The sequence below is a fragment of the Corvus hawaiiensis genome, chromosome 2 (assembly GCF_020740725.1).
Source record: "Corvus hawaiiensis isolate bCorHaw1 chromosome 2, bCorHaw1.pri.cur, whole genome shotgun sequence".
NCBI lineage: Eukaryota > Metazoa > Chordata > Aves > Passeriformes > Corvidae > Corvus > Corvus hawaiiensis.
In genome coordinates this window covers 45,086,203-45,098,697 of record NC_063214.1, presented here as the reverse complement: position 1 = coordinate 45,098,697, position 12,495 = coordinate 45,086,203, and the positions used below count along the sequence as shown (strand labels likewise).

The 12,495-nt window shown below is 41.1% G+C and overlaps 1 protein-coding gene across 4 annotated transcripts in view; it reads left to right on the top strand.

Annotated features, from left to right (window-relative positions):
* Positions 1-12,495, top strand: part of PDGFD (platelet derived growth factor D) — a 144,281-nt gene that overhangs the window by 112,742 nt on the left and 19,044 nt on the right. For all 4 annotated transcript variants that reach the window (XM_048294666.1, XM_048294664.1, XM_048294665.1 and 1 more), the window contains one exon: positions 3,494-3,695. In XM_048294666.1, coding sequence (XP_048150623.1) covers positions 3,494-3,695 — 202 coding nt within the window. The remainder of the gene's footprint in view (positions 1-3,493; positions 3,696-12,495) is intronic.

The following is a 12,495-nucleotide window of genomic DNA, read 5'->3' as shown; positions in this document are numbered from 1 at the left end:
AGTAACCCAAGGACTCATTTTAGGACCTAGACACATTACAACTCTCAGAATTTTAGAGTGAGAAAATTCTTTCTTCCATGTCTAAGGTCATATTACAGAGTTATATTTTGTTTTGGTTTTTTGTTTGGGTTTTTTCTCAGAAAGTTAAATGCTTCTTTCCTTAACCCATTGTGGCAAACCCAGAAAAAAAAAAAAGAAACAAAATCCACTCCTTATAAGGTTAGTTTCCATTATATGTAAAGTAATTTTATGAACAACAAAAAAACTGTGATGCACATTGAATTGCCTGTCAGGCTCACAATAGAGATAGGAAAGTGAAAAGAATGAGCGAACAGAAATTAAGGGCAAGAGCACATACCAAAAAAAGATACCTTTGTGTTCCAGTAATTGAAAAATTTATTCAGTGCTTTCAAGAAATGCAGAGGAGGTACATAATATGGATAATCTTTGCTCTTCATTACTTCTTACATTTCACTCTTCCTCTTGCCCCCTCTTTGGATGTGATCTCAGAAGTCAGATTATGATGAGCACAAACTCTCCTAAAGCCAGCGCCTCATTCTTGGCAGGACAAAAGAGAGGCAGTTGGGTTGGCGGCTTTAAAGTTGCTTTTGGGCCTGTCACATGATGTTGCTGCCAGGAGGCTATCTGAGCTGTTGAAATAATTCCTCTTGATTTGGCTGTCACTGAGAAAGAGTTAAGCTTTCTTCAGTGTTTGAATGAGGCTGCACAAATCTCTTGAGTAGGAGCTTTTATATGAAAAGAAAATGGGGAATCCCAGCTGCCTGTATGAGTGTGAAATGCCCTGCATATTCACAGCCTGACCTCCACTTCTGTAATGAAATGTACAGTTGAACATATGGAATTAAAAACTCCTGCATTGAGTAAGTCACACACCTGTGGCCTGATTTTTGTGCTCCTGTTTTTTCAGCATCCTTGCACTCTCTCCATCGCTTTTGAAAGGCAGTCAGGGTCTGATCTTTCCCTGCTGATTGCCATCAGCTCCACCAAGCTCTCCTCAGTAATAAAGTAGCATTTGGGTGCCTTTTCCTTTTGTAACCTCTGTGCCTGTGTTAGCACGCTGCATGACGCTGGCTGCACCACTGCTTTAGATAGCAATGCTGTGTTCACTTTGCTGGTGTGAGCTCTTCCACTCTTGGGACTTCCATCTCTCTGACAGTCTCTATTCCAAGCCACTTTGAAGTCAGGAGAGAGGCTTTGAGGTATGCCTTCCTTTTTAAGGGGTCATGAATTTTTACAGGGCTCTGCACTGTGTCTTAGCACTGCACTAGAGAGGCACTGCAGTCACAAGTGGGCCCTCTGAAACGTCTTAGGGCTATTGGTGGTAAGCAGTAAAGCACACCTATGCTTTCTTGACTGCACTATTGTTTGTGTTTGCTGTTTCTTCTCTTTCTGAATTTTAATAATTTGGACTGTCCATATTTTCAGCAAACATATGCAGGAAAATGTCGAGGATTGTTACTTATGTGATATAGCTTACCATTAGAGACAAGTGTTTAATTTTAAAAGATATATGCTGTAAAACTATTATAGTAGGAATTGAAGGGCACAATCCTGCAAACGAGTGAGTGAATTTACTCACATGAGTTGACCCTCCCATTACGACCCAACTGAGTGAAGTTAATCACAAAGATTAATAGTTTAACATATGCATTTACTTGGGAGATGAGGCAAAACAAATATTTTGGGAAGCCATTAATTTTAACTGGCATATTTCTGCTGCATTACTTCAGAGCTGGGTTTTAATGAAAGAATTTAGGTTTCTAGGGGTTTCTCCCCAATGTTTTAACTTACAAGACCAAACAATTCTTGTGCTATACTATGCCTGTTGTTGGCCAAAATCATGTATTTTGATTGTGGTCCTTCAGAAAGTAAGAGATCTGCATTAATAGCTTTTCTTATACATATTTTACATAGTATTTGCATACTATTCGGCCTTGTGCTTGGACAAGGGAAAAAGTGATATCAAGATAGTGAATATTGTGATTCTAAATAAAGAATCTTAAAAATGTTTCAAGTCCTCTCCAATAAAACTGAAATTGCTGCAGTCATTCTTTCAAAGTCAAATTGTGCCAGAAGTTCGGTGGGAGCAGTCAGACAATGGTATTTGGTCCTCCATTTGGTATTATGATATAATTGTGAGGATATTACTATATTGGTCATCCAAATATTCATTGTTACATTGCTGAGATCATAGAATTATAGAATGGCTTGTGTTAGAAGGTTCCTTAGAGATCACCTAGTTTCAAACCCCCTGTAATGGGCAGGGATGCCTTTCATTAGACCAGGCTCCTCACAGCCCCTTCCAACCTGACCGTGAACACTGTCAGGGATGGGGCATCCACAGCCTTTCTCAGCAACCTGTTCCGGTGTCTCACCACCCTCACAGTAAAGAATTTCTTCCTCAAATCTAATCCAGACCTACCTTCTTTCATTTTAAATCCATTCCACCCTGTTTTATCACTACATGCCCTTGTAAAAAGTTTCTCTCCATCTTTCTTGTAGGCTCCCTTCAGACACTGGAAGACCACAGGTCACCCTGATGCCTGTTCTTCTCTAGGCTGAACAATTCCAATTATCTTAGTCTTTTCTCCAGCCCTCTAATCATCTTGGTGTCCCTCCTCTGGACTCTCTCCAACAGGTCCATGTCCTCACGGTGCAGGGGACCCCAGAGCTGGATGCTCTGATCCCTGTGGGGTCTCACCAGAGCAGAGCAGAGGGGCAGAATCCCCTCCCTTGCCCTACTGCCCACTCTGCTTTGGATGTAGCCCAGGACACCACTGGCTTTCCTGGCTGCAAGCACATTGCCAGCTCATATCCAGCCTCTCACCCACCAGCACCCCCAAGATCCAAATATCATGTTTTTTCTGTTTGCTTAATAAGTTGTATTTTTGGTAAAAGAGGCCAATTCAGTGTCAATTCATCAGTGTTTTGTAATACATTTAATTTTGGGGAATAAAGGGCCATTTTTTCAAGTCTCTAACCATGCCAAATTTGTTGTCCAAATTGACCAGAGAAAGACAGTCCAGTGAACTTCTTTCATTTGTCTTTCTGTGCTGTGGTTTCTGATCTGCCTCTTTTGAAATAACCAACAGAGCTGGCATCTCCATTTCTGTGGCCCTGGCCATCAGAGGGCTTTCAAAAGACATTTTCATTACATCTTTGTATACGTGCAAACCATCATTCCCTTTGAGGAGTGCATGTAAATACTGACAGTCCCCCAGTGGCAGTGCTTTTGCTCCTTGCATCTCCTCTGGGATTTGCTTGGGAATTTCTTGGTATCTCTTCTCCTTACAAAAAAAAAAAAAAACCCACAAAAAAAGGTAAAAGAAAGTCCTGGCCCAAAGACTTGCAGAGATGGCCTGAAGTAACCATTTCACTCAATAATGAGACAAGTTTCTCAATAACTGTTTTCAGTTGTTTAAAGTGGTGCTGTAATTTATTCCAAGTACACTGAGATGTATGTCACTCTTAGGGGGTATCCTATCCCTCTCCATCAGTGACTGACCCTACGCTCACGGCAGAAGCACTGGATCAGACCATTGCTGCATTTGACACAGTGGAGGATCTGCTCAAACACTTTAACCCAGACTCCTGGCAAGAAGATCTTGAGAATCTTTACACCGACAGTGGGCACCATTATCGAGGCAGGAGCTACCATGACAGGAAGTCCAAAGGTAGGAAAAGACACTATATGCATACTTTGGGGCAAGACTAGGATATTCCTTCACTCCTCATAGAAAAGTCCGTCAGTCAGGTATTATTAATTCTGGTGCTCATGTTCCTGTTGGAGTCACAGGGCAAGGTACCACCTATAAAAACCATGGATGTGTTGTTTAATCCTTAATCAATTTCTAGGTAGAATCTCACTTGAGAAATCAGACTGAAAACTGCCCTTTTTTAGGATAAATTCACAAGTATAAACACAGGTCCACATGTAAAGACAGATGGTTCTCAGCTTTACCCTCTTAAGCATTGCTTTGTGTGTAAAGCATGGGGCTCCTAATTACCTGTGTTATCATCCTTCTTTAAATACCCTGTTTAGGGACTGTTCTCTGTTGAGTGAGGAATAATCACTTTTATCACATTGTGCTTAGGGAAGCATCTGGTGCAGACACCTGTATGTGCAGCTGGTTTTTTTAGGATGTGAATATCGCACCGTTTTTCATTATGTTGGCAGGGAATATTATTATGGTTTAACATCTTCGTCTGTAATTGAGCAAAGCACACATTTCTGGGTTATGTTTCTTGTTTCCTTCTGTTAGTTCAAATCATCCACCAAATGGTAAAACAAAAGGGCGTTTAGCTGGCAGTACAAAGCCATAATGATAAAGAAACAGAGTTGTGCTCTAGGGTAACCATGCACTGAAGGGTCTGATGAAATTGCCCTTCATGTTCAATATAGATGTAGGAGGTCCGTTAGGATTCTCCAGGATGACAATCGCTGTAATTTTCACAGAAGAGCTGAAGTGAAGAATTTTATTTGATTTCTCTTGTTGTCATCTATTTTCAAATTGTGTATTCACATGCATTCTTCTTTATAACTTTAAAATTATACTTCCCAAATCACAGTTCCAATTCTGTGCAATTTACCATTTATTTCCCCCATTTATTTATTTATATCCCCCCATACATTAAGCATGTGCTAAGGAGGGAGAAAGAATTGTAGTTCCATGTTTGTAACTTACTTATTATTAAATTATGAGGCTGTGCTCTTAAAAGGGATATATAGACTGTATCTGTATTCAGGAAAACTGTCAGGAAGTGTTCCCAGGCCCTGAAATACAGTCACCACGTTGCTAAATTGTCAGCCTGTTTAACCCAGGTCATTGCTGGGTGTGAACCAGGATCTGGCAGAGGCCACCCGCCATTCATGTGTCCACCTTGACTTGGAGAGTAAGAGGTGAATGCTAGGAATGTGGGCTATCACATGGATGTTGTCCTTTGAGCACAAGAATAACCTCAGGCACATACAGTGTATTAGTAGACACAGTACTGGTGTACGATTTCCAAGACAGGTTGGCTTTCTTTGTTTCTGGGCTCAGCACTTCAAAGGAACCTGCGATAAAGCCCTGAGCTCCCATCCAGCAAAAAGTGAACCCCTTTACTTTGCTCCCTTTTGGCACGTCAAAAATTTCAGGCAACCACAACAACACTTGTTGGGGAAAAACTTCACCTCAGTGACTTTCAAGGGTGGTTTGATCTCTGGGGGGGGCCTGTAGAACATGATCTCTGTGTCCTTTATTCATCCAGGCTGGATTTGGCACCAATAGATATGTATAAAAAAGAAATAAAGGGCATGTTCTGTTGTCATGGGTTAGCATAGCTGCGGAAGTGATTTTCTTGCAAAGAGGTGCTTACAGCTTCCTCTATGACCTGACAGAACCTATCAACTGGCTAGTTTGAATACTGACAATTTTTTAAGCCACTTAAAATTTTCACCGCCTCTGTGGTCCACATTTAAGAATGAACAAACCCCAGGAAGCTCTCTCTTGCTTCCTGCCTTGGGACAGGTAACTGGGCTCAGCCTGTACGGGGCCCAGCGGACCCGGCCCAGGCCCTGCTCAGTCCGGGCCGGGTCCAGGCCGGGACCTGCTGGGCCGGATCCGGGCCACCCGCGGCCTCCCCACAGCCCTGCTCTGTGCAGACGGCGCGGCCCGGCTTTCTTCCCTCTCTCCAGTGCGGCCGAAGATTCAGCTGAAGCTGCCTGCTGCCCAGCAAAGATCATGTGACCAATAATGATAAGTGAAATTCCAGCTGCAAGGCCTGGGTGAGATTAACCCTTTTAGTGCTGTAAGTTTCCTCCAGAATAGATGAAGCCTGCAGACATTAAGTAAAGAAGGAAGAGCTGAAACCCTGAAAGAGGAGATGCTTAAAAGCTGAAATTCTGCTGTAAAGCTATGGTGGTGATAGACTATGATATATTAGAATACCCTTTGTAATTTCATGGAAGCATGGAGGGTGGAGCGTTCAAACTGTACTTGTGAGCAAAAGTACCTGTGCTGGAATAAGCAAATGCTGAAGCAGCTGTAAGTTGATGAGAAGTTTGAACAGGGAGAGATGGAAGTGATGAGGACTCTTGCTCCAAACTGGAAGGAGAAAGACCTCTGTTCCTAGAGATGCTCCCAGAGATAGTCTTAGAGATGAAGATGATGAGGACCTTTTTTCTCCCAGGGAAGGGGGAGGGCCTCTATTCCTAGAGATGAAGATGCTCCCAGAGATGGGTGAAGAGAACCTTTGTTTCTGAATGGCTCAACCTTAAAATGGTACCCCAGTAGGTCAAGAGTGGACCCTCAAAAGCAGTTGTGGGGAAAGCTGTAAGTCGGAGGAAGGGACTCTCACATGCAAGCAGAGAACCAACCCAGGCAGCTGGCTCGCTGTGATACTGAGCCATGAGAGAACTTCTTGTGGAGATGTCTCCATAGCATGAGCAAGAGAGACTCCTCTCCCTAAATGAACTGAACAAGGTTATTATGGAAGTGGTAAACAGACTGAACATCTCAAGGGTTGTCTTTTTACATTGTCAGTGGGAGAAGGGAGGAAGGTAGGGGGAGAAGAAGTGTTCTGAAGGTGTGGTATGATTTTTTTTTCCCCCTTTCTTTTAGATCTGTTAATAAACTTCTTTATGTTCTTTTAAGTTTTATGCCTGCTTTGTTTTCTCCTAATTCTTATCTCACAGAAAGAAAGTAAGTAAGTAATGAGTATTTTGGACCAAAACCACTACGTATGTTTAAAATAGAAGCTGATTACAAACCGGGATCCTGTACTGGTTCTGCTCTCCAGATTTCATTTCATTCTCAGATCATATTTGGCCTAGTATCCCATATTATTTAAATAAACACATGAATATAAAATAGCATTTGATGCTTTATTGATGCTAATTAGGCAGGCTACAGGTATCAGTCTGATCTGGTAGTGCTCAGAAAATTCAGATGCATCAAATTTTCTCCGTTTATTATAAATGTAATTCAGCTTCTTGCTATGCAAGAAGCTAGACATTTTTCCAGTTACAATTTTATTACTTGATTTATTTTAATAGGATTTTTGGTGGTGGTGGTTGGATACAGGAAAAAGAAGAAAAGTTTGATAACAGTTTTCCTTTTGTCTTCAAACTAAAGGCCAAATTCCCTGACTGTTACCAGCTCTCTAGGCTAAAGTACCTCACCACAATGAAATCTTTTTAAAATTTCAGATAAGAATTTTTATTTAGTCATAAACTTCTGACAAGATTAAAGGCTTGTTCTTGGATGATGTGAGGAGTAGGGAATAGCTTTAACAAATCCTTAAATTAGAAATGCTTGGTGGCTTTTAAACACAGACAGTGTGGATCTCTGAGGAATGTTTATAGGCACTGGGATAACCTTGCAGCAAAGAGAGCAATAGATTATATCATAATTTATTTCAGATACCTATCTGTTTCTGCTTCCAGCTTGGGTTTTATTTTTTTATCCTAAGTTAGAACAGCCCTGAGGCAGGTAAGAACAATTTTATGTAATCTCTGCCTATCTTTCACAGCATTTTCAGATCATGCCATATAAATGGTATAAATTAATCACTAATAATTTCGCTCCTATACAACCTTCTGCCCTTACCAAACTCTGGCTCAAAATTGAGCTAAAGAGGCAGTACTGCTGAATACTAGTTCTCATAACAGGGATAGGTGATAAATGATATTTAAATGGTATGTTTTCTTAATTTTCCAATTAATAATCTACAAATATCAAGGTCAGGCAAATAAGAAGACAGTATTTTATCGTAGCTGAAACTCACAGAATCAGGGAATAGATGAAGTGGGAGGACACCTCAAGAACTTATATGCTCCTGCCCAAGGCATGATCATCAATAGAAGGTTGATCATGTCAAGTCAGGTTTTTAATATCTCCAAGAATGAAGGCTGCTCAATCTCTCTGAAACCACCTTCTGAACAAAAGAAAACAAAAAAAGTAATTTTCAACATTTGAATAGGTCTTCCTATATTAAAATTTGAGTCCAGAACCTTTTATTCTTTCAAAGTAGATTCTGGCTCCATCTTTGCTTCCTCACATCAGTGCTGCATTGATGGACTGAAGGAAACTATATGAGGCTCAACAAGGCCTAGTGCAGGGTCCTAAACTTGGGGTCACAGCAACCCAGGCAGTGCCACAGGCTGGGGGAAGAGTGGCTGGGAAAGACCTGTGGGTGCTGGTCGACAGCAGCTGAACATGATCCAGCTGTGCCCAGGTGGCCAAGAAGGCCAATGGCATCCTGGCCTGGATCAGCCATGGTGTGGCCAGCAGGACCAGGGCAGTGACCGTCCCCCTGTACTCGGCACTGCTGAGGCCACACCTCCAATCCTGTGTTCAGTTCTGGGCCCCTCACTGCCAGAAAGACATTGAGGGGCTGGAGCGTGTCCAGAGAAGGGCAGCGGAGCTGGGGAAGGGTCTGGAGCACAAGTCCTGTGAGGAGCAGCTGAGGGAGCTGGGGGTGTTTAGCCTGGAGAAAAGGAGGCTTAGGGGGGACTTTATTGCTCTCTACAGCCACCTGAAAGGAGGGTGTAGCACGGTGGAAGTCAGTCTCTTTTCCCAGGCTACAAGTGACAGGACAAGAGGAAACAGCCTCACGTTGTACCAGGGGAGGCTTAGATTGTATATTAGGGAAAAGAATTTCACAGAAAGAGTGGTTAGGCATTGGAATAGACTGCCCAGAAAAAGTGGTGGTCACCATCCCAGGAAATTTTCAAAAGGTGTGCGGATGTGACATATGGGGATATGGTTTAGAGGTGATTTGGTAGTGCTGGTTTTGTGGTTGTATTTTTGATGTTGGAGGTCTTTTCCAGCCCTAAGGATTCTATGATTTTATGTATTTGTACACATTAATAAATACATAGACAGATCAATCCCTTCCTGCATATCTCTTACAAGTACCTGAAAGTTGAAGAGTATGTGGATTAAATCTATAGTTACGATAACTCCATTCAGTCTACAGAATCTGATCTCACATCTCTACAATACTGATGCAATTCTATTAAGTGCATTTCTTTCTATTGAAATCAAAATTGCATTTCTATTGAAATTTCTATTGCATTTCTCACTATTGAAGTGAGATTTTGGCATGAGATGTGTCGCACTAATAACCACATGAAGTTTGAAATTTAATTCTATATATGTTCCGCAAGGTTTGCTGTTAACCACTCCAGTGAAAGCTGACTGTAAAATCACAGTGCAACCTGGACTGGCAGAACAGGACAGGAAAGAAAGGGGAAGACGCACATTCAGATTTTCACAATCCTTAAATGAGGGCCCATGTATAAGCTATAAACTATGGTGTACACCTACATGAAAATATGATAGACGTTTCAAATAACCTCAGCAGTTGTAAATATACTTATAAAGGTTTGCTACCAATTGCTGCATTTTGGAAACTCTGAAAGTATGAATATTCAGCCTTATGTTCATCCTAGGCTCTTAGAAAAAAAGCAGGTCATACCAAAGTATATACTTTAAAATAATTCCTTTTGCATTGATGTAATATATTGCTGACCTCAGTGTCACAGTAATTTGGTTATTACAAATATTAAGCATCTCCAAAAAGATGTCACTGGCTATTGGGTTATTTAATACTGTTCATGGAAAGAACACAGGTAAAGAAGTAAACATCCATGCTTCCAATTATGTTGAACTTCTCCACAAATAGGTTTCTGTTCTTTTAGAGAGTCATAAGGAGAGTTCAGATATGTTTCAAGAAAGCATCTTCATCCTAGTTAAATTTCTGAACACATGAATTTATCTGGTTAATAATGTTAGAAGAGCTTCTAAGAGATACTGTTGTAAACAGTTCCAACCATCAATTAAACATGGTTTAACTTTTCCCACATGCTTGTTTGCATTTATGTTTTGCTGTTGTCTCTGATTTTTTACCTCCCATTGAATAAGGGGTTTTAATTAAAAAAAGACCTCTGCCTGTGAAATGGTTTGTGTACAAACGAAGAAAGAAAGGAAAAAGAACAAGTTCACTGTTTCTCATCATAGAAGTAAATCCAAATGTGATGGGGCTGGTACCCAAAGAAAGGGATTGTCTTTAGAAAGGAATGGGGTGTTCTGTTTTGTTTTCCCATAAATAAAGCTAGGAGGCAGGAACACATGTAGATAGATACATTCTGGTAATTAACAAGACTACCCCTGCCTCTGAGCTCATTTTCTTTTTTGGAAATAGTATGCAAGAAGCCTTTGGCTATCAGAGGAAATTAATCAGGTGGGACATTCTTGCAATAGCATCTGTCTGCAGTGACAGCTTTACAAGTTAAATAAATAAACTCTTGCTGGCGTAACCACACTGCTCTCTGGAAGGGGAGTAGTGAGCTCAGACCAGTGGTCTTCATGGAATGTTTCTGCTGTTCATTGCCAAATGGGTTCCCAAGATCAGGCAAGTTTCACTATGTCCTTAACAATAGTCTCTAATTGTCATTACATACAATGGTCTAGCAAGAAGTTAAAATTTTAATGTAATTTCTCAGAGGCTTGCAAGCAGTGGTCAATAAATTACTGTGAACGTCCAAGCAGTCTTCCTTGAAAGATTCTGGGATGGCTGCCAGCAAGTTTCAGTGCACCAGACAGGGCGTGCAGGCATCACAAATGCTGAATGCTCACTCATTCATGGCAAATTTGAATATTCCAAGTACATGGAATACCTTCTTAAACAGCTGATAATTTAAAGTATTCCCTGTGCTTAAAACCCAGAATATTTCTCCCACCATTCTTCAGTTAGGAACTCAGTTGTCTGTTGCATGCAATCTGCGCACACATTCATTCACTTTACAATGTAACTCCAATCTACATTCATACCTTCCCCCTCTGTGACAAATGAGATTTTCCCTCGTGTGTTACGCAATGTAATTGTTGGTCACTGCAGTGAAAGATTTTCTTATTAAACCCTTTTTTAAAATGCACGTAGCATGTTATTTATCACTGGAATAACCTGCTCTTTTTCCATTACTTTCAGTGAAGCTGTGTCCAATAGTTTTGCCTGCTTTTGCTACCTGACCTGTACCACAGCTGATAATCGGTTTGCCAGTCCATAATAGACCTATATATTTTCCACTTTGTTCCATGAAAACAACTATAATCCCACTGAAATTCTGATCTTTCGTTCCTCTAAAATAATAGTTGCTGTATTGAGGAGGTTTGTCTTGGTGCTCTGATTCTGCAGTAAATGCAAATTGCAAGATCTTCTTAGCTCTCATGAGAAGGATTTAGATAGCTCTCCAATTTTCCAGGTATATTCAACAAATTGCTTATTGTGATATCATTACCCTGTGCAGTAGAACAGTCAAAACCATCAGCCATGTGTGTTGAAGTCTAAAAGCCACTGGGTTTGGTCAAAATTTGGTATGGAGAAGAATTTTTTCATCAGTGTCAGCACATTTAGATGATTTAACCAGTAGAAGATGCAACAGGAAAATAATGTTTCATGTGTTATTATCATATAATTGTGAGGATATCATTATGTTGGTAATCCCAATATTCGTTGTTATGTTGTTGAGATCACAGAATCATAGAATTGTCTGAATTGGAAGGGACCTTAGAGATCATCTCGTTCCAATGCCCTGCCACAGAGACACCTTGCACCAGACCAGGTTGTTCTAGGTTGTTCATCCAACCTAGAACACTTCCAGGGATGGGGTATCCACAACCTCTCTGGACAACCTTTTCCAGTGTCTCACCACACTCACAGTAAAGAATTTCCCCCTAATATTTAATCTAAACTTACCTTTTTTCAGTATGAAGCAATATCCCCTTGTCCTATCACTACTTGCCCTTGTAAAAAAGTCCCTCTCCAGCTTTTTTGTGAATTTTCCAACTCAAGTTCAGCCACACCATAGCTTCAGTCAGCTATAGCACTGCTCTGAATGTCTTTGATGGCTTCTGCAGTACCTCTAGTCTACCTGAAGATCTTTAGCAGTATTCACCCCAGCGTTACTCTGTGGGGAGCACAAATAATAGCCAGCTTCCAGTTGTACTTGGAAGTGCTGACCATTTTCCTCAAGTCTCTCCGATATTCCAGTTGTCTATTGAATTTGTAGTCCACCTATTCCATTATATCTCAGAAGTTTGGCTGCAAGGATACTATGGATCACTGTCAAAAGTCAGCAAATGCCTCTGGTGCTTTCACCTCATCCAGCAAGACAGTTGTCTCATCATAGCAAACTCTGAGGTTGGTTTTGTTAAATCTGTTCTGGATGTTCCCAGTCATCCCCTTGTCAATTATGTGCCTGGGCATTGCTTCCAAGTTGGATTTACCCCTTAATTTTATCATGGGCTAAGGTTAGGCTGACCAGTCTGCAGCTGCCCAAATCCTCCTTGCCTTGCTTGTAGATGGCCTTGACATGTGGTGTAGGAATACCATGGCAAGGTGGCTGCCATCTCTTACACCTTAGCTCCACTCTGTGACTGATGCATGAAAAAGTGTAAAATGTTCAGATAGTGTTAGGACCATGTGTAA